General features: G+C 48.3%; 1 protein-coding gene across 11 annotated transcripts in view; it reads right to left on the bottom strand.

Annotated features, from left to right (window-relative positions):
• Positions 1–22,507, bottom strand: part of LOC137424966 (dedicator of cytokinesis protein 7) — a 212,011-nt gene that overhangs the window by 170,237 nt on the left and 19,267 nt on the right. For all 11 annotated transcript variants that reach the window (XM_068112899.2, XM_078773155.1, XM_068112932.2 and 8 more), the window contains exons 3-9: positions 21,253–21,428; positions 21,011–21,079; positions 12,053–12,185; positions 6,637–6,858; positions 6,359–6,444; positions 2,703–2,769; positions 1,316–1,465 (exon numbers count right to left, since the gene is read on the bottom strand). In XM_068112899.2, the coding sequence (XP_067969000.2) occupies positions 1,316–1,465; positions 2,703–2,769; positions 6,359–6,444; positions 6,637–6,858; positions 12,053–12,185; positions 21,011–21,079; positions 21,253–21,428 (903 nt within the window). The remainder of the gene's footprint in view (positions 1–1,315; positions 1,466–2,702; positions 2,770–6,358; positions 6,445–6,636; positions 6,859–12,052; positions 12,186–21,010; positions 21,080–21,252; positions 21,429–22,507) is intronic.

Here is a 22,507-nt window from a genome sequence, read left to right as displayed (position 1 = left end):
GTGGAGAAAGAAGCAAAATAGTTTTAAAGTTTATGTCGAACAAGGGGCTTCCAAACATTTTCCCCTAAATAATCTCAGGGTAGCTAAAAATAAACTTTGGAAAATGTGTGGAATTCAAAATAAAAATGGAATAGTGGAACAGACTCTGCAAAACATCGGGCAGAGGCTTGCGTAGGTGCACATTTAAAAGGTCCCAAGGTCGTGTATCAATGCCAAATACTAAGAATTCACAAAGGAATGTTCCCATTATGTTAATTGCATTATGTTAAATTAATGTTATGTTAAATGTTAAATGTTATGTTAACATATTATTGTTAACATTATGTAACATATTAACATATTAAATGTTAAATATGTTAAATGTTATATTATGTTAAATGTTAAAACAACATTATGTTAAATGATGCATTATGCATCAGAGGTTAATATGTTTCTCATCCATCTGTGCACTTTGCTTGTCACGCAATGAAAAGACCTCACACATACCCCCGCCAGGCTAAACAGTTTATGTTGTGGATCCCACTGATAGGCCGGATCTGCATCCGGACCTGAATAAAAATCTAATCGGCTTGTTCTTGTCACCAAACAAACTCATCAACCTAGTTTTGTCATGACCCATCCACAACCTTTTGAAATATCACGATACATATATATTTTTTGGTACAATCTATAAATTATGAAGAATCACTTTAAAAAATATCATATCCGAATCTGGATCCGGATCTTCCCCCAAATCGAATCAATTGGTCCTTGTCACACACCCAGCCTGTCCACTAAGTTTCGTCCAAATATATCCATAACTTTTTGAGATATCTTGCACACTAACAGACAGACAAACAAACAGGATGAAAACAATCTCCGGGCATCTATAGCCGGTGGTGGAGGTAAAACAAAATTCTATAAGCTCTGTGAAGTTTGAAACCTGCAAGAAAAAAAAATAAAGAACACGAATGTTGATATTTATTTGGTTACACAGACTTATCACTGTGATAAGTTATATAATTAGGGCATCAGGCATTTTGAGTCAACCAGGAAGTATGCACTGGCACTATATGTAGACCTGATCAGGAAGGGCAGGCAGCTGTGGATTATTATTGAGTTAGCTTTGTTTTCTATTGACAACTATCCTGAAATGATACATGGGGTTGGGGGAGGAGGGGGCAGTTAATCAAAAAGTTATACGAATGAGATACTCACATCAATCAAAAACACTAATGTATCTAATTCGTAGAACCATGCATCTGTTCAAAACCTGGTGCTGATGAATACCAGACACTTTCAAGGTAAAAGTACAGACGTCCGTGCAAATAGATACCTTAATGACCAAAAAAACATCCTGAGATGGGTAAGTGACGGAGAATACAGCTGAGCGAGCCAGGGATGAAATGGACGTGTTTTGCACGTAAGGTCGCAGCATAGACTTGATCTGGTCTGAGTTCAGGTCAAAGTAAAAGTTCTCTGAAATCTGATAAAAAGGATGACAACGGTTGCATATAATTAACAATAATGCAGTGATAAAATAGATGAAAAATAATGGGTTGTCAGGATTGTATTATGCAGCCATTTGTCACAATATGGATGGTCTTTCCTCATCTGGGAAAGGTTCTGCAGCCCTTTTAACCCACAGATTTTACCTGCAACTCTTACTGACTACCAGGAGGTACTTCCCACACACCACCAAGAGGCAAAGATTTGTCATTGGAGGCTGGTTCTAAGTAAATCTGACAACCAGTAAAGGCTAATTCAGCAAAGGGGAGAAGGAGAAAACGTCATGAGCAATTAGCCTGATTGTAATGTGAACTTTGTTTCTGCTCGGCTTATCCTCTATGTGTTCAGTGAGAGTTGTTGGATCATCCGTGTAAAGGGCCACACGATCCTTTATATTGTGAAAGTAAAGGCTGTCTCTTGCAGGGAATTGTCTGCATAGTTCAGCATGAGAGTACGTTCATTTTCCGACTCTAATCCTCCTTTGCTTATAATAATTATTTTCCAGAGAGCCAAGGCCTTTATTAGCCAAGCAGAGCTCATTACAGCACGGTATACAAAGTGTTCATCTAAAGTATGATGGAGTATGGCTCCCCTACTCTGGGCTCGTGCAGCTTATTCCCATATTATGCCCATGGATGCACTCAAATCCAAGGCTTGTTATATGATTGGCGTTTCCTGGTAGGAGGGCAAGTCCAAGGGTCTGCTTCTCCATCACTGCAGGCAGATTGTTGGACTGTAAGTTGTCTATCACCTCACTTTTGGCCTCACTCCACCCACCTATCTCTTCACTCCGTCCACTGTAGCTTTGCCAAGTCGCACGTGTTCTTTCATGAACCAACACCTGGTTTCCTTGTTCAAGTATAAGCGGGATACTCACCTCCATTCCTCCATCCCTCCATTCTCCCTCTTCCATGTCACTTACCTACTCATGTGCTGTGTCTGTGCATTTTTATTGGCCTGTTCCCCTTATATCCCTGGCAGTCTGGAAAGTTGCTGCCCTCAGTCTTTCAGCTCCTCCATTAGCTTCGATTTTAGTAAAAAAAAAAAAAAGCTGCTCTTCCGTGCATGTTTTGAGTTAGCCTTCAATGTGATGAAGTATTTTATAGTACAGTATATAAAGAACACATAATTAAAAATGTTTTTCATATTAATTGGAAACATTAAACTGTGGAGCTTATCAAAACGGTTATACCAATGCAATGTGTAAAAAATACCTTCTTCTTCTCCTTGACGTCATACAGAGCAAGTGAAGCAAAGATGGGTTCAATTTCAATTTCAAACCTATGCAGACAAGCAGTATCAAGTGTTAAGATGCCATTTGAAGGTAGAATGAACATGCAGTTAACAAAAATATAAATAGAAACCATCTCCAAATGGATAAGTTATGGAATCCTTACAAATGTCAGCAAAGATGTCTGAAAACTAATAACGTTACATCCCTCATGCAAATTTTTAATGAAAACATTCCCACTGGAAATCTTTCCACTGGACCAAAAACCCATTAAATAATCATGGGAGTTTTTGGGGCAATTCCCATTGAGAAAATTTCCCACTGGACAAAAAACCCATTAAATTATCAAATTATCATGGGAACATTTGCAAAAAGGATGTTACTCTTAGACTGAAGTCATGCATTTATTTTGCTTCTAAAACATTCCTAAGTCCCTCCCCAAACCCACCTCACACCCTCAATCTACTTCCAATCTTAAAATATTTCGAAAATAATGAAGTCGACCCACTGTTTAACCTGCGGAACCTATACCACAAGAGATGCTGTGTTCATCCCTTACAAACACCTCCAATGATTTTTAAAATCAGATTTGGTAGAAATCTCCTGAGATTTCCATCAGATCTCATGACGGATATTTGTAAGAAATGATTTTTTTTTTCAAATTGATGAAAGTTGATTCATCCAGTCAGGAATAACGAAGAGGAGGGGCCAATCCAACTGAGAATACTGCCAGCTGTAGCCCATTGGGTAATCGGTGCAGTGTCGCAGGAGTGCTTTTTTTTGTATACAGAATCGAGGCTCGTGTAAGAGCTAACACTTGTAACATGAAAACATGCACAGACACATAAAAACATACAATGAAGGGAGCAGGAGACAAGAGGGGGAGAGATGAAAGCACACAAGCACAACAACAGAAGAGAACAGGGATGTCGGTAGATCTGTGGAAGGGGGAGGGCTGGGGAGGAGGGAGAGGTACATGGTATAACGCAAATGAACACTACTAGGAATTTCACTACTAGGAATTTCAGGAAAGAAGTTGGGGATTGAAAGAGGCGGATTTGGGGAGTTTGGACGGGGGTAGAAAAGATCAAGGTTTTAGATGGGGGAAGATAAGAGATGGTGGTGAACAGCTGTTTTGAAGACCTGGAGGGAAGTGTGGGATTGAAGAGAGTGAGGGAGTTTGTTCCAGAGGTGGGAGAAAATAGGAATGAAAGAGTGAAGGTGAGCAGAGAGTTTTGATTTTGGTAGTTTCACCAGAAAAGGGTTGCTGGCAGATCTTGTGCGTCCTGCAGGAATATTTGGGGGACAGAGACAGAGCAGGGGGAGCAAGGCTGGAGAGGAGTCGGTAGAAGGCAGAAAGACCACCAACCTGCCTGCAATGACAGAGAGAAAGGCCGTCAGAATCAGCTATGTCGAGGGAGATTCCAATGATTCTGAATGCTTTGGTTTCAACCGTGTGAAGCCGAGCTAGGTGTGAAGCAGGAGCACCAGCCCAGAGGAGAGAGCAGTATTCCATTGAGCTGCAGATGAAAGCTTTGTATGTGGTGATGAGCTCAGAAGTGCCCAGAAAGGACTTCGGCGACTGGCTTTGGAGGCCAGCTTGGAAATGTGGTTTTCTCAGGAAAGATCATGGTGGATAGTGAGACCCAAAAGCTTGAGTGACAGAACTTCAAGAGAATTGTTCAGAAAGTAGATGGGAGAGTTGTCCAGACGGTCTTTTAGGAGAGACAAAGTGAGAGTGTGAGATTTGTCAGGATTAAAGACATGTTCCACTTGTTTGAGCAGTTTGTTATATTGTCAAGGTCTGCAGAGAGTGAGGAGGCTGCTGCCTGTCGATCTGAGAGTTGAGATATGGAGTGGCTGAGAGTGGAGTCATCAACAAAGACATAGAGCGGATTTTCCAGAGAGTTGGAGAGATCATTAATGAAGACCAGAAGCTCTTATCGAAAGTTTTACAGTTATCAAAATGTTTCTCGAGTGATGGGTGACACGAGATTGAAATTCTGGTTCGTTTATTTTTGTGTGTAGAATGTTTTCATTTTGTGAGCAATGGTATTTGCATAGAATAGATATAAAAGCCAGAATGTTAGCCAACTTCTGAATTCTGGACATTCTATTCTTACAATTATCGAGCCATAAAAACAATAAATTGACAATGAAGTAATTAATCAGTTGACTAAAAATTGTCGTCGTACTTATATTTTATTTTTGATACCAATTTTTGCCAGAGACTAACAGAGGGGAACAAGTATATACTGTATGCGATTATGAATTTTAATCAAATGGAAGACCAAATACTGTATTGTAGTCATCGGAAGGAACCTGAATAATTATCAAAGAACAACGATGGAGTCATCAGAAGTAACCTGATTAGGATTCTGGTTTCAGCCGCTACTCCTCTACCCTCAAACCCATCAAGGCACAGCCGGGTGAGCCTTACAGGATTTTTGTGGTAAGTATTCACAAGACAGACAGATAAAGAAGGAGATAAATTAAGAGTAAAAGAGAGATCGAAGAGAGGAAAATGAACAAAAAGAAAAAGCAAAAATTTGACTGAATAAATAGAAATGTGAAAGAGTAGAAAAAAGTGTGAAATAAAAGATGTCGGGAAGTACCCGGATCAATATATTTCAGCAGTTACTCCCCAGGCACAAACGTAGTAACAGGTCCAAGATACCGGAGGTCCATCAGTGGGGAAGCACAGTCCACACAGCACTTGAAAAAAATTTAGCTGGAGAGTTCATAGAACACCTTACCCTACACAGTCTTCAGAAAAAGGACATGAGAAAGGTCTTTTAAACTCTTGTTTTGCAATTCCAACCACAATACATATTTTCTCCGATCCGTAATTTTGTCTGAATGCTGATATTCCCCAGCGCTGAGGGGGAGAGGCAAATTTGATTGGTCAAAATGGCATAAAATTTTGTCCAAGTACTGCAAAACTCGAGGTTTTTGCAAGTGACAAGAAGGCGATTTGTGTTCTACAGTGTTCAAATATATAACCCAATTGAAATAAAATAAAGTTTAACAGATTATAGAAAAAAATATTTTCTGAAGTTTATCGCCGATGATGAAGTGTCTTTTACACCACCTTATATAACACATTACATTAGTTATTCGTGCCTGTTGTTTGTGTCTTTTATGACGTCCTTAAAAACTGTAAGTTTCCTGTTTTGGAATGTTTTTGAATTTGGTTTGACTGCAAGACAGGCAGACAGAGTAAAAAAAAATCTCACTCCTCTGTGAGCATGTGCAATCGGGACAATATTCCATACAATTTGCCAAATTCAGAACCTAAACTACAAGTTCGTGTTGTGATTCATGTTCCTAGTCATGGTTTAAAATATTACAATCGATCGAAATTAAGTTTCTCCTCAATCATAAACTGACATCTGCAGACAGACAGACTGACAGACAATGTGAACCAATTGCTTAACCCAACTTTTCGCTTTGTGTGAGCGGAGAAAAAATATGTCATGTGAGTATTGAGGCAGACATGTAAAGACCGAGTCAAGAGCAGAGAGCTTCGATTTTAAGAGCACATCTTTAAAAGTAGTCTGGATATTTTATCTTCATCATTGAACAAACAAAACCCTTATAATAAATAAATCATAGTGCAAACTTTACAGTGCTGCTTACTTCAAAGTGAGGCCTTTCACCAAGAACCTCTGCCCAAAGTGCTCCTTTGGAACCTCAGGAATGATTCTCCTCTCTATTGTCTCGTCCTGCAAACATAACACACAACACTGAAGGCCTCAGAATTGTGCAGGAGGCTCCAGAAAGGGCTCCATTGAAAACAATGGATTCTTAAAATTAATGTCTTCTTTTTGCAGAATAGAACAGTAAACAACTCCAGAAATCTCCTGATATCAAAATAAGGAATTTTTGAGCTCAGAAGAACAACAATTTTGACTAACCTCATCGGGAATGGGATAAAGCAATAATAACTGGGGCTGGCGAGTGGAGTGACGCTGTTCTGCATTCTGTCGATCTAACTCATCGTGAGGTGTGCGGTCCAGAAGACAAGGTAGCCGAGCATCCGACACAGAGTTCTTGAGGTCAAATATACTTGATGACCAGCTCCCACGTGGAGTCCCATCTGTTGAAGCCAGTGAGGCCGAGCGCCGACGTGATTCTTCCTGGTATAAACAAAAGAATGAATTGGTCAAGCAATGATATTTCATATCAATCCTAGTTTTTGCAACATTGTTATTGATAAGATGTTGACTTCAGCCTTTGCTCAATACAACTTACTTAAAATGCTTTCATTACTATTTAGATTTATGAATATCCACAGCAAAAATTTTTTTGGTGGATTTACATAAACTTCTTTGTGCATCAGGTTTGTGTCTTATTTATTCTTAAAATGCCCATTATTTATAAGCACTCACACAGGCCTTTAAACTTTGGAGGGAAACAAGGGCACCGTACTCTAAACCAATCTAAATTAGGCTCGCAGGATAGCACAGTTTGTAGTGTTTGCCAGTGAGCAATCTAGTCTAGAACTCATCCCCAATGGTTTTGAGATGAACTAGAATTGCCAAATAAGAGCAATGCCAACAAGCAGCAAGCGTCATGGAGCCCACCTTTGTTCAGGTTGGAATGTAATAACAGCTCTCAAGTCTGAACTTAGGTTTTGGGCATTATGGTGTTTTGCACTGTTGTAGTTCTGTAGCTTCATTAACCAGTGTGGCAACTACATTCAAGTGTAAGGTGTGCACAAAGGGAGCTGCAGATGGAGGAGATGTTGAATTGAATCTTGGAGATGGTGTGAAGCTGGAAGGTGTGAAAACATTTTGCTACCTAGGAGACATGCTGAATGGAGAAAGTGGATCAGACTCGGCAATGGTTGATGGAGTGAGATGTGCATGTTAGAAGTTTCGGGAATTGAGTGACGTGCTGACGAGGAGGGGAGTCGTTGAAGCTGAAGGGAAAGGTGTATGCTGCATGCGTGAGAAGTGTTATGATTTATGGGAGCGAGACATGGGTAATGAACAAAGAGCAGCAACGAAGGCTGGAAAGGGTGGAAATGCGAATGGTTCGGTGGATGTGTGGAGTATCGTTGTGAGAGAGGAAGACAAATGATAAATTGCGAAAGATGATGGGAATAGAGCCTGTGATTGATGCTGTGAAGAGAAACAGGTTCAGATGGTTTGGTCATGTGTTGAGGAAGGATGAAAGTGACTGGTTGAAAAGAGTGATGGAACTGAATGTAGAAGGAAGTAGAGGACGGGGAAGACCGAGAAAGACTTGGCTAAAGGTGGTGGAAGAAGAACTGCGGGCAAGGGGGTTAACAAGGGGAGATGTAAAGAATAGGGAAAAATGGAGAAGATTGTCATGGGGCCCGCAAGGCTAACCCCCGCTCCAGCAGCGAAAATGGCCTTAAAATGCTTGTTGTTTTTTTGTTGCACTCTTGTAGTTCACACTTTACACACCATCACATATCAAGCATTATTCACTATTGTGCTATTCCCAGTGTGTACCCTGGATAAGAATAGGTACGCCGTATCCCTGCGTGTCGTAAGAGGCGACCAAGAGGGTTGGCGTCAGGAAGGGCATCCGGCCATAAAAACATTGCCTCAAAAAGAGAACCATGACAATTACAACTATATGTGGGCAGGGTACAGCTCGAAGTGGAGATCGGTTTCTGAGGTTTGGGACATGGAATGTAGGGACAATGACAGGGAGATCAGGAGAAGTGGTGGAAGTATTGGTCAGAAGAAGAGTGGACATATGTTGTGTGCAAGAGACGAGATGGAAGGGAAGTGGTGTGAGAATGGTGAAGGGTAGGCAGGGACAGAAATACAAGTTTGTGTGGCAAGGGTGCCCGGAGGGCGTGAATGGTGTTGGTGTCCTGTTTTCTGAGGAGTTTGTAGACAGTGTGGTGAGTGTGACTAGAGTGAGTGATAGGTTGATGATGGTGAAAATGATGATTGGAAAGCTCTTGGTGAACGTCATCTCGGGATATGCTCCGCAGGTTGGTCGAAGCAATGAAGAGAAGGACAAGTTCTGGTGTGCGATAGAGAAGCTGATGGAAAACGTGAAAGATGAGGAAGTTGTTGTGGTCGGAGGAGACCTAAATGGACATGTGGGAAGGAGTATGGATGGTTTTGACAGAGTTTGTGGGGGTTACGGATATGGTGTGAGAAATGGAGAAGGTGAAAGGATTTTGGAGATTGCTGATGGAGCTGATTTGTTGATTTGTAATACTCAGTTCCAGAAAGAGGATAATAAGCTTGTTACATACACGTCAGGTGGGTCGACGACAACCGTCGACTACCTGATGGTGCGTAGGCGAGATAGGGGGCAACTCCGGGACACAAAGGTGATCCCGGGGGAGGAGGCTGTTTCACAGCACCACTTAGTTGTCTGCGACGTAAGGGTGAAAGGTGCGAGGAGAGCTCGGCGGGTGAAGTACCAACCGAGAATGAAGGTGTGGAGGTTGAAAGAGGTGACAGTAAGGGAGGCATTAAAAGAGAGGCTGAGTAGGGTCGAGGATGATGTGGTTGAGCTTGAAAGTGGTTGGATGTCAATGAAAGCTAGTATGTTGGGAGCCGTTGGTGAGGTATGTGGATGGACAAAAGGACCACCGAGGCACTCGGAAACATGGTGGTGGGATGATGAAGTTGGAAAGAGGATTGACGAGAAGAGGAAGAAGTTCAAGGAGTGGCAGAAGGCGAAGGGTACGGGAGCAGAAACAGCAGAGCATGAAAGTTATAAGGCAGCCAGAAAGGCTGCAAAGAAAGAGGTATCAAAGGCGCAGGAGGCATGTAGGAAAATGTTCGGAGAACGCTTGGATTCGGAAGAGGGTCAGAAAGCAGTATTCAGGATTGCAAAGCAGATAGCGAAAGAGAGGTGTGATGTGATGGGGGTGAGTTGCTTGAAGGATGAAGTGGGACAAATCGTTGTCGACCCAGATGGAATTAAAGGAAGATGGAAAAGATATATGGAAATGCTGTTGAATACAGAGAATGAATGGGATGGCAACATAAAGAGTAACCCAGTTTTAGGACCGGCAGAGAAGATAACTGAGAAGGAAGTTGAGGAAGCGATAAAAGCAATATATACAAAAATAACCACCTTTAGAGGCCATTTTTCCCCGCAAAGCGGGGGTTGGCCTTTTTCGGGAACCGTGGTTGTTGTTGTTTTTTGGTCCCCTTTTTGAAGCAATGTTTTACGGCCGGATGCCCTTCCTGACGCCAACCCTTTTTGCCGCCTTTAACGACAAACAGGGAATTACCAGTGAACTGGTACTCAATTAGCCGACCTCGGAAGTATGACAGGCTGAGTCAACCCCCCAAGCATTAATTCAGCGATCGACCGGGATTCAAACCCAGGATCCTCGGATCCTAAGCCGGCACCCTAGCCGCTAGCCCAACACCAGGGATAAAAGCAATGAAGGGTAGAAAAGCGGGAGGGCCGACGGGAGTTGTGGGAGATATGTTGAAGGCAGCAGGAAGTTGGGGTGTGAAGAGAATGACAGAGATCTGTAATCTGGTGGTGAAAGAAGGCCGCATTCCAGTGGATTGGGAACTGAGTACCCTCGTCCCTCTATACAAGGGGAAAGGTGACCCTCTGGAGTGTGGCTCGTACCGAGCGATAAAGTTATTGGAGCATGGAATGAAGGTATTGGAAAGGGTGTTGGAGAGGAGGATAAGGAAGAAAGTGAAGATCGACGAAATGCAGTTTGGATTCATGCCAGGAAGAGGAACGACAGACGTGCTTTTCATTGTGAGGCAGTTGCAGGAGAAGTACATGGAGAAGAGGAAGAAGTTGTTTCTTGGGTTTGTGATCTGGAGAAAGCATTCGATCGGGTTCCACGCAAAGTATTGACATGGGCATTGAGGAAGTTAGGAGTGGAGGAATGGTTGATCAGAGTAGTGATGGCAATGTACAAAAGAGCGCGCACAGCTGTAAGGACGAAGGACGGGAACAGTGGTGAGTTTGAGGTGAAGGTCGGTGTGCATCAGGGGTCGGTGCTAAGTCCACTACTATTTGTAGCTGTGATGGAGGTGCTGGCTTAGAACGTAAAGGAGGGTTTCCCATGGGAGTTGTTGTATGCAGATGATCTGGTGTTGATTGCGGAAAGTATGGATGGACTGAAGGAAAAGATGAACACGTGGAAGGAATGTATGGAGACAAAAGGTCTGAAGGTGAATATCGGAAAGACGAAGGTGATGGCAAGTGGTAAAGCATGTGGTGAGGTGGAAAGAACTGGGAAGTTGCCCTGTGCTGTGTGTTGGAAGGGTGTCGGAGTGAACTCCATTCAGTGTTCAATGTGCGCTGAGTGGGTTCATCAAAAATGTTGTGGTCTGAGAGGGTCATTAACCAGTGTGGCAGCTACATTCAAATGTAAGGTGTGCACAGAGGGAGCTGCAGATGGAGGAAATGTTGAGTTGGATCTTGAAGACGGCGTGAAGCTGGAAGGTGTGAAAACATTTTGCTACCTCGGAGACATGCTGAATGGAGAAGGTGGATCAGACTCGGCAATGGTTGTTCGAGTGAGATGTGCATGGAAGAAGTTTCGGGAATTGAGTGGCGTGCTGATGATGAGGGGAGTGTCGTTGAAGCTGAAGGGAAAGGTGTATGCTGCATGTGTGAGAAGTGTTATGATTTATGGGAGCGAGACATGGGTAATGAACGTAGAGCAGCAACGAAGGTTGGAAAGGGTGGAAATGCGAATGGTTCGACGGATGTGCGGAGTGTCGTTGAGAAAGAGGAAGACAAATGATGAATTGCGAAAGATGATGGGAATAGAGCCTGTGATTGATGCTGTGAAGAGGAACAGGTTGAGATGGTTTGGTCATGTGTTGAGGAAGGATGAAAGTGACTGGTTGAGAAGAGTGATGGAAATGAATGTAGAAGGAAGTAGAAGACGGGGAAGTCCGAGAAAGACTTGGCTAAAGATGGTGGAAGAAGAAATGCGGGCAAGGGGGTAACAAGGAGAGATGCAGAAAATAGGGCAAAATGGAGAAGATTGTTATGGGGACCGCAAGGCTAACCCCCGCATTTAGCAGGGAAAATGGCCTTTAAAATGCATGTTGTTGTTGTTGTTATTCACTATTGTGCCCTGCAATAAGTTCGACCAAAGTAGTGTGATACAAGCTACACACCAATTGTTTACTTAGCTACACACAAATTTTATATTAAGCTACACACAAATTGTATATTAAGCTACACACCAATTGAGTTTTAACCACGGCATTACAAGTGCCACTTCGTATAAAAGGCAGAGAGTAGATATTCAGATGTTATCACATAATTTCCTTCGGTTATGACCTGGTGAGGAGGCAATTTTATCACTTACCTTATATTGTGTTACTTGAATCTTACCTGGTCATCAAGCAGGCTGCTACGGTCCCCGTGGGTCTCAACTGACTCGTACACCTGTCTAGACAAGCCCTTTTGCCGTTCCCTCTGGCTCTCAGGATGGTTAGGGTTGAAAGCTGTTCCATGCTTGCTGTAGCTGTTTTACCAGCAGGGTGATTGAAGTAGGACAGTGGTAAATATTGAAACAAAAATCAATCTGCAAATCTACAACGGTACTCAGTAGAGCGCACACCTATGCCAGGCTGAACAGTTTACGTTTTGTATCCCACCGATACACTACATGACCAAAAGTAGGCGGACACCCCTTCTAATTAGTGGATTCAACTGTTTCAGCCACACCTATAATTGCTGACAGGTATATATAATCAAGCACACAGCCATGCAATCTCCAAAGACAAACATTGGCAGTGGAATGGGCCGAACTGAAGAGCTCAGTGACTTTCAACGTGGCACCGGCATAGGATGCCACCTTTCCAACAAGTCAGTTCATCAAATTTCTGCCCTGCTAGAGCTGCCCAGGTCAGCTGTAAGTGCTGCTATTGTGAAGTGGAAACGTCTTGGAGCAACAACAGCTCAGCTGCGAAGTGGTAAGCCATACAAGCTCACAGAATGGGACAACCGAGTGCTGAAGCGCGTAAAGATCGTCTGTCCTCGGTTGCAATACTCGCTACCCAAATCCAAACTGCCTCTGGAAGCAACATCAGTAAAACAACTGTTCATCGGGAGCTTCATCAAATGTGTTTCCAAGGCTGAGCAGCTGTACACAAGCCTAAGATCACCATGCGCAATGCCAAGCGTCGGCTGGAGTGTAAAGCTCGCTGCCATTGGACTCTGAGCAGTGGAAACGCGTTATCTGGAGTGATGAATCACGCTTCACCATCTGGCAGTCCGACGGACAGGTCTGGGTTTGGCGGTGCCAGGAGAACGCTTCCTGCCCGAATCCATAGTGCCAACTGTAAAGTTTGATGGAGGAGGAATAATGGTCTTTGGCTATTTTTCATGGTTCGGGCTAGGCCCTTAGTTCCAGTGAAGGGATATCTTAACACTACAGCATACAATGACATTCTAGACAATTGTGTGCTTCCAACTTTCTGGCAACAGTTTGGGGGAAGGCCCTTTCCTGTTTCAGCATGACAATGGCCCCATGCACTAAATGAGGTCCAGACAAAAATGGTTTGTCAAGATCGGTGTGGACGAACTTGACTGGCCTGCACAGAGCCCTGACCTCAACCCCATCGAAAACCTTTGGGAGGAACTGGAACGCCGACTGCGAGCCAGGCCTAATCGCCCAACATCAGTGCCCGGCCTCACTAATGCTCTTGTGGCTGAATGGAAGCAAATCCCCGCAGCAACGTTCCAACAACTAGTAGAAAGCCTTCCCAGAAGAGTGGAGGTTGTTATAGCAGCAAAGGGGGGGACCAACTCCATATTAATGCCCATGATTTTGGAATGAGATGTTCGATGTTCGGTTGTCCACATACTTTTGGTCATGTAGTGTAGGTCGGATCTGCCTCTGGACCGAAACCAAAATCTAATCAGCTTCTTCTGGTCACCTAACCAACTCATCCACCGAGTTTTGTCCCAATCTGTGCACAACTTTTTGAGATATCATGCTATATGTTTTTTGGCACGAACACTCAATGGTGAAAAATCAGTAAAAAGGAGTAGCACGACAAACACACACTGGTCGTGAATTATAGTAATGACTGACACATCACCAATGAAAGATAACTGCAAAACTAACCTTTGGTGATACTAGTACAACCGCTCCATACGGGAGCAGCAGGAAGTCATGTTATCATCCTCTCTGGGGTATATCAATTACAGTAGATCTATGCTCGGACCCGCTAGTCTGTGGCAGATGTTATAAGTATTAATAATACTAGGGCATGCCCGTACTATATATATATCTAAAATTATATCCCCCCCCTCTATTTACATGAAATGGTTTGGTCCATTCGCAAAGCCAAAGCGAACGGCTTGCGAGTACGGTGGCAATCCCCCCCCCTCTATTTACATGAAATGGTTTGGTCCATTCGCAAAGCCAAAGCGAACGGCTTGCGAGTACGGTGACAATCCCCCCCCTCTATTTACATGAAATGGTTTGGTCCAAAGCGAACGGCTTGCGGAGTTTGGTAAAGAAATCGCCATAGCTCGGTAACTACTTCTCCGATTAATATGAATCCTTGAAAAGGCACATCCTCAGGTCCCCAGCAATATACCTGGCAAGTTTCAAGTATATCGGACCCGTGGTTGTCGAGAAACAGCGGTCACAGACACACAGACACACACACATACACACACACACACATACACACACACATACACACACACATACACACAGAGATTACTGGAATTATAGATAGATTGTTTTGTAATAACATTAATATTATGCTATTGAAGGAACTGCGCTCCAACGCGAGTCGAAAGAATTGACGCGACCAAAGACGGAATTCGTCCGAGTCGCTTTATTGAAACAAAACGGCTCAGGTATTCTGACAAGCCCGTTTATCGGGCAGCAATATATATACACATTTATGTCGGGAAGTTTGCCCGGCAAAAGCTATACCGGGCATGCCCGGGTGTCAAGGGCGAGCCTTGGAAAGGCGAGTCTGGACCTGCCCGGGCGTGTTTGGCTGCGGCCTGGCAAGTCGAGGCTGGGCGTGCCCGGGCGCTCTGGGCGAGCCCTGGAAAGGCGATAGCGGGCATGCCCGGACGCTCTGGGCGAGCCCTGGAAAGGCGATAGCGGGCATGCCCGGACGCTCTGGGCGAGCCCTGGAAAGGCGATAGCGGGCATGCCCGGACGCTCTGGGCGAGCCCTGGAAAGGCGATAGCGGGCATGCCCGGACGCTCTGGGCGAGCCCTGAAAAGGCGATAGCGGGCATGCCCGGACGCTCTGGGCGAGCCCTGGAAAGGCGAGAGCGGGCATGCCCGGGAAAGACGACACCGGGCGTGCCCGGGAGGTTCGGGCGTGCCCGGGAACAGTGAGTCCGGGCATGCCCGGGAGAGGCGCGTCTGGCCGTGTTCTGGCCGGTGCAAGGCGATTGTGTGCATCCAGCGGTAACCGCTACACACGCCCCTCCAGAATCGACCTGCACCGGCAGGGTCAATTTAAGGGGGGTCCGGATGACCCGGCCAAAGCGACCCCTGGAGGGTCGTGGGGAGGGGTCCGATGTGGTGGTGGGTGGTCGAGCGGGGGGAACTGTGGACGGGGGGCGGCCTCGCCGCAGAGGAAGGGCCAACCGTGGTGGTGGGTCGACGTCCATGTGCGCCGGTTTGAGGCGGTCCACAGAAATCCGGTCCGGCCGGCCGCCGAAGTCGACGATGAAAGACTTGTCGCCCCGTCGCAGGACCCGGAAGGGCCCGTCGTACGGCGGCCGGAGTGGCCCCCGGTGCGCGTCATGACGCACAAAGACGTACTCCGCTGTGCGAAGCGCCGGGGGGACGTAGGACTGGGGGCCACCGTGGCGGGACGTCGGCACGGGGGCAAATCGTCGGGCGGCCTCCTGGAGGTCCGAGCGCTGGCGAGCGGCGGACCAGGGACTGGTAGCGTCGGGCACGAATTCGCCCGGGACGCGGAGCGGCTGGCCGTAGACGAGCTCGGCAGCAGACGCCTGGAGGTCTTCCTTGGGGGCCGTGCGAAGGCCCAAAAGGACCCACGGCAGCCGGTCGGCCCAACCGTCGTCCTGAAGGCCGGCCATGAGTGCCGCATTCATGGAGCGGTGAAACCGCTCACACAACCCGTTGGCTTGGGGGTGGTAGGCCGTGGTGCGGTGCAGCGTGACCCCTAACGAAAGGGCGACCGCGCCCCAAAGCTCAGACGTGAACTGTGGGCCGCGGTCGGACGAGATGTCCGCTGGTGCGCCGAAGCGCGCGACCCAGGTGGCGATGAACGCCTGCGCCACGTCGGCGGTGGTGGTGGAGGCGAGGGGTACAGCCTCCGGCCACCTGGTGGTCCTGTCCACCATGGTGAGCAGGTGGGTGAACCCCCGCGAGGGGGGCAGGGGACCCACCAGGTCCACGTGGACGTGGTCAAAACGCCGTTCAGGCACGGCGAAAGGTGCCAGCGGGGCCTGGGTGTGGCGGTGGACCTTGACCCGCTGGCAGGCCGTGCAGGCGTTGGCCCAGTCGCGGATGTTTTGTCGAAGGCCGTGCCAGACGAAACGCGCCGACACCAGCTTCTGAGAAGCTTTCCGGCCCGGGTGAGAAAGGCCGTGGATGGAGGCGAAGATGCGGCGCTGCCAGGAAACGGGCACGATGGGGCGAGGCTGGCCCTGGGAGACGTCACAGAGCAGGACGGTGCCCGCGAAGGGAATGTCGGCCAGGCGGAGGCCCGTGTCCGCCGCACGGAGTGCCTGCACCGAGGCGTCGGTGGTCTGGTCGGCCGCCATGAGCGCGAAGTCCACGCCGAGGTGGACCGCGTTCGCGCTGGCCCGAGAAAGACAGTCGGCCACGGCGTTGTCTTTGCCGGCGACGTGCCGGATGTCCGTGGTGAACTCCGACACGGCGGAGAGGTGGCGCTGCTGGCGGGCCGACCACGGCTCCGTGACCTGAGCCATTGCGTAGACCAACGGCTTGTGGTCGACGAAAGCCGTGAACGGGCGGCCCTCCAGGAGGTGTCGGAAATGGCGAACGGCCAGGAATAGCCCGAGCAGCTCGCGGTCGAACGTGCTGTAGTTTAACTCGTTCGGCCGGAGTTGCCGGCTGAAAAAAGCGAGTGGCTGCCAAACCCCGTCCACCCATTGCTCATGGACGGCGCCCACCGCGTAGTTGGAGGCGTCCGTAGTGAGGGCAATGGGCGCGTTGAGCACCGGGTGAGCCAGCAGCGTTGCGTCGGCGAGGGCCCGTTTGCGCTGGCGAAGGCCGCGTCCATGGCCGCGGACCAAACAATGTCATGCTTGGCCGGCTTGCCCCGGAGGGCCTCGTAAAGGGGCCGCATGAGCTGAGCAGCGCGGGGCACGAATCGGTGATAAAAATTCACCATGCCGAGGAACTCTTGGAGGGCCTTGATGGAACGGGGACGCGGGAACGTGGTGATGGCCTCAACCTTGGTCGGCAGCGGCACGGCCCCGGTCTTGGTGATGCGGTGGCCCAAAAAGTCAACGGTCGTCGCGCCGAAGTGGCATTTGACCGGGTTGACAATTAAGCCGTGCTCGCTGAGGCGACCGAACAGTGTTCGGAGGTGGAGGAGGTGCTCGGCGCGGGACGTGCTGGCGACGAGGATATAGTCCAGATAGACGAAAAGAACGGCAGGTCACGCAGCACGCCGTCCATCAAGCGCTGGAACGCCTGGGCCGCGTTCTTGAGGCCAAATGGCATCCGCAAAAATTCGAACAGGCCGAACGGCGTGATGACGGCCGTCTTCGGGACGTCGGCCGCCCGGACAGGTACCTGGTGGTAGCCCCGTATCAGGTCAATTTTCGAAAAGATGACTCGTCCCGCCAAACGGGCGGAAAAGTCCTGAATATGCGGGATCGGGTACCTGTCGGGGGTGGTAGCGTCGTTGAGACGGCGGTAGTCACCACACGGGCGCCATCCACCCCCCGGCTTTGGCACGATGTGCAGTGGCGAGGCCCACGCGCTATCGGAGCGCCGCACGATGCCGAGGTGCTCCAACGCGTCGAACTCGGCCTTCGCCACGGCGAGCTTGGCCGGGTCGAGGCGGCGGGCCCTGGCGTAGACCGGCGGGCCCGTAGTGGGTATGTGGTGCTCGATCCCGTGCCGCACCGCGACGGCCGAAAACGTCGGCCGCGTGAGGGCCGGGAATTCTGCGAGCAGGCGAGCGAACTCGTTCGCTGCCGGGAGGGCGCACGCCAGTTCGGTCGGCGCGGAGCTGCTCATCGTGCACGCCAGGGAGCTGAAGGTCTCGGCGTTGACAAGGCGACGACGTTTGACGTCGACCAGCAGCCCGTGCGCGCAGAGGAAGTCGGCGCCCAGCAAAGCCATGGGGACGCAGGCGGTCACAAAAGTCCATTGAAAACGCTGGCTGCCGAAGCAGAGGGTGACGACGCGTGGGCCGAAAGTGCGTATGGCCGAGCTATTAGCAGCGACCAAAGAGGGGCCGCAAACGGCGTCCCGCCTGTCCTGCTCGGAGGCGGGTATGACGCTCAGTTGGGCGCCGGTGTCACACAGGAAACGCCGCCCAGACGCTTTGTCCCGAATAAACAGCAAGTTGCCCAAGTGGCCGGCGCTCATGGCTGGGAATGAACGCCGGCCCGGCCGTTTCCCGACCTGCCGAAAGTGCACGGGGGCCGGCACGTCCGAGCCTTGTGTCCGAACCTGGCGTGGTAATAACACCACGCACGGTCAGGTGGAGGCCCCGGCCGTCGTGTCGGAAGCGGGCGGTGCGGCGTGGCGGCCGCCAGTTGCACCGGCAGTTCGGCCTCCAACCGCGCAGGGCGCTCGGGCGTCGTGGGCGTCGCCTCGGACGGCGGCGGGCTCCAGGTAACCGCGCCGATGTGCTGGCCCGCCGAGGAGATCTTATCGGCTTCCCTGGCGAGGGCGCGGGAATCCGTGATCAACGTGCCAGCCAGGGCGAGGCGTACCGGGTGAGGCAGCTGGCGAAGGAACAGCTCGCGGAACAGAAAATCCGGAGAGTGCTCACCGAGCAACGAGAGCATATAGTCCATGCGCTCTGACGGGCGCGTGTCGCCGAGCTCGGGCAGAGCGAGCAGGCGCCGTGCGCGTGCTGCCGGTGAGAGGGCGAAAGCATCGAGGAGGAGTGTCTTCAGCGCGTCGTATTTGTCAGCAGCCGGCGGGTGCTCGAGGAGGCTCAAGGCACGGGCCGCGGTGGCGGAACCGAGCGCCGACACAACATGGTGGAAGCGGGTGTCGTCCGCGGTGATGCCTCGCAGGGCGAACTGAGAGTCCGCCTGAGCGAACCAAACAGCGGCGTGAGCCTCCCAGAAGGTAGGCAGTTTAAGCGTCACTGCCGTATCCATGTCGGTAGGTCACCAATGAAGGAACTGCGCTCCAACGCGAGTCGAAAGAATTGACGCGACCAAAGACGGAATTCGTCCGAGTTGCTTCATTGAAACAAAACAGCTCAGGTATTCTGACAAGCCCGTTTATCGGGCAGCAATATATATACACATTTATGTCGGGAAGTTTGCCCGGCAAAAGCTATACCGGGCATGCCCGGGTGTCAAGGGCGAGCCTTGGAAAGGCGAGTCTGGACCTGCCCGGGCGTGTTTGGCTGCGGCCTGGCAAGTCGAGGCTGGGCGTGCCTGGGCGCTCTGGGCGAGCCCTGGAAAGGCGATAGCGGGCATGCCCGGACGCTCTGGGCGAGCCCTGGAAAGGCGATAGCGGGCATGCCCGGACGCTCTGGGCGAGCCCTGGAAAGGCGATAGCGGGCATGCCCGGACGCTCTGGGCGAGCCCTGAAAAGGCGATAGCGGGCATGCCCGGACGCTCTGGGCGAGCCCTGGAAAGGCGAGAGCGGGCATGCCCGGGAAAGACGAGACCGGGCGTGCCCGGGAGGTTCGGGCGTGCCCGGGAACAGTGAGTCCGGGCATGCCCGGGAGAGGCGCGTCTGGCCGTGTTCTGGCCGGTGCAAGGCGATTGTGTGCATCCAGCGGTAACCGCTACACTATTATCATTGGTGTTGTTATTACTTTAGAAGCGGCCTTGGAAAAACGCCACGATAAGCTATCTATACACCTTAACACGGCATTTGTCCAAGGCAGAAAACTTCCATGGGGAGGGGGGACAAATAAAATCGCTACAATCTCCATCGTGTGATCGATCCTTAGTCCTCCTGTCAAGTTTGATTGAGATTGGATAAGTAATGACCAAATGTATTGGGTCAAAAAAATCGACAGACAGACATCAAATTGTGTATTTTAGTATGATTGAAGGTTTTAATAAACTGTTCTTTGTGACTGAAGTCAAGCTGTATTCTCTTACTAGACTGAACAACTAGTCTTGCTATTGAAGGCTAATGCCGATATGTGTCGGTGGACATGTAGAACAATGGATAAAATACACATTATATCATTAAATAAAATGTGGGATAGCTCTACATGGATAGCTCGACATCATGGGGATAGCTCTACATCAGTTATAAGCACTACTATTCTATTAGTGCCAATGCATTAAGTGGATGCCTCCATTAGGTCACCAAACGGTGAATAACTGACGAGTCATTGCAAATTCAGAAACTGAATTCTGAGGCCTTTACTAACTGTGGCCTTCACAAGACCCATGATGCCTATCAGCTCCAACCTTTCGACAATGAAGAGAAAACCTTTAGGAAGGGTATGGGTATGGTAATTGTGAATATGGAACTCCAAAGATGTCTTTGGCTTCGCATAGCACTAACATGGTGTCCGTATGATTTATCAGGTTATAATTGTGGGTGGAAAGGTGCATTACAAATGAACGGACGGTTTGATGAAGAATAAGACCACTCCTTTTACATCTTCAGATGCAGAGGGCTGCTAAAGCAGTTTCTAGGCTATTGGGCATAATCCTGGACAGGTCTCCACTCCGACGCAGGATACTCGAATGGCTCATTCTTCCCAGTAACCTGGTACTCATTTTGCCGACTTTGGAAGGATAACAGGCTGAGTCAACTCACCTGGTGTTAATCAATGGCATGAACAGGGGCTTGAACTCAGGACCCTGAGATCTCAAGCCAGCCACCTTAACCATTAAGCCAACACCAGGCTACGGACAGATGAACAAGCGTATTATTATATCGATAATAACAATATTTAAAATCCGGGACGAAATCCGATGCTGCAGAATGATAAGATACTTTGGTTTGGTTCATGCATGGGTTTAGGTCTGATTTATCTGAAAAAAAAAAAACTTTTGAAGAATTCTGATAAAATAAAAATGGAAGCAAAATCCTTTTTTTTTTTTTCAAATCAGGTAAAAGCAGCCCATTTAAATACATCCTCACAGGAGATTTGACTATAATGGGAAATTCAGTTCTTTGGATAGGTACTGCATAACAAACCTTCTATTAACAATGACCCAGTTGTCGGTGTAAGAACGCACAAAATCTCGTACTTGAGGATCCACTTCTCTAAAATGGGGAAAGAAGAAGTACAAGAGTCACTGAGAGAGGCTATCATTACACACATCCGCTAGAAGATCAACGTCACAAGAAGTCTTTCTTCCAGAAAGTGGAAACAAATATCTGTCTCCTGAAAATTAAAGCTATTCAAACACACCAATAAAGAAGGTACTAGCACTCACCCCTCTTCAGGAGCATGTGGAACCAGCGTACGGCATTCATGAAGTGGAAAGGAGACGTTGAGGTCATCCTGCGGAAACTCCAGCATGGTCCTCATTTCATCCGAATCCACGACCAGAGGGTGGAGGTGTATATAATCTTCAAAGTCTACTGGTTCCACCACATCTGTGAGTGGGACCTGCCAAGGCAAAAGTGAAGATCAATGATTATGCAGAAGTATTATTTGACTGTGGGTTGAATTATTCCAACACCTGAAGAAAAATCTCTTTCCATTGTCTCAAGGAATTTTAATGGGAATCGATGAGATTTGATGAGAATTGCATCAGATTCTATGAGAAATGCTGAATTTATTTAGAGCAACATCTTCCTGTTTCCATTCATCACCGTGTCAACACGTTAACTTGTTATACACCATCGTTCAGCTATCCTCCACTACGCATTAAAAAATAACCAGTCTGGGATAATTCTGACCAACTGGATTAACCCATCACAGTATAGTTTCTTCCATCTGCTCATAACTGCCATGCCGAAAGTAAATCCACTGCCCCTTTATTGTCACAAAACCTTCTTAAAGTTTACATTCGCACTTCTTCCATCTGCAGACATAAGCAGAGCTGGCACTATCATGAGCCACGCTCGCATAAGATTCACCGACTTTCACATGAGCCATGGCAGCATACTCCTTCATCAATGAAATAAAATGAATGAATGATCGTTTTAAGGCCATTTTACCCGCTAGAGCAGGGGTTAGCCTTGCGGGCCCCATGACAATCATGGTTCCCTGTTTGAGGCAATGTTTTTATGGCCGGATGCCCTTCCTGACGCCAACCCTTGATCGCCTCTTACGATGTGCAGGGATACGGGGTACCTATTCTAAATCGGGGTACACACCGTGATCATTCATCCCAGCAAGCTGGTACTCAATTTGCCGACCTCGGAAGGATGACAGGCTGAGTCAACCCCCCTGGCGTTAATTCAGCGATCGACCGGGATTCGAACCCAGGATCCTAGGATCCCAAGCCGGCACCCTAACTGCTAAGCCAACACCAAGGATAAGATGGTGCTTCATCAATGAATGAAATTTAAATCAGTGCTTCTTGCTTCTTTATTTTTTTTAAAAAACAATTAAAAAATTAAAATTGAAAACAGCAGGAGGATATCAATCAGAAATGTCCCGAAGCAAAAGGCTCTTGGAGCAAAGGTGAATCAGAATAGGTATAGGGAGTTTTGCAGTTACTGTTCAGCAGCTCAAAATAA

The sequence above is a fragment of the Myxine glutinosa genome, chromosome 1 (genome assembly GCF_964187855.1).
Source record: "Myxine glutinosa chromosome 1, kmMyxGlut1.1, whole genome shotgun sequence".
Taxonomy (NCBI): domain Eukaryota; kingdom Metazoa; phylum Chordata; class Myxini; order Myxiniformes; family Myxinidae; genus Myxine; species Myxine glutinosa.
Note: the sequence above shows the minus strand (reverse complement) of the source record. Positions and strands in the feature narration are given on the sequence as shown.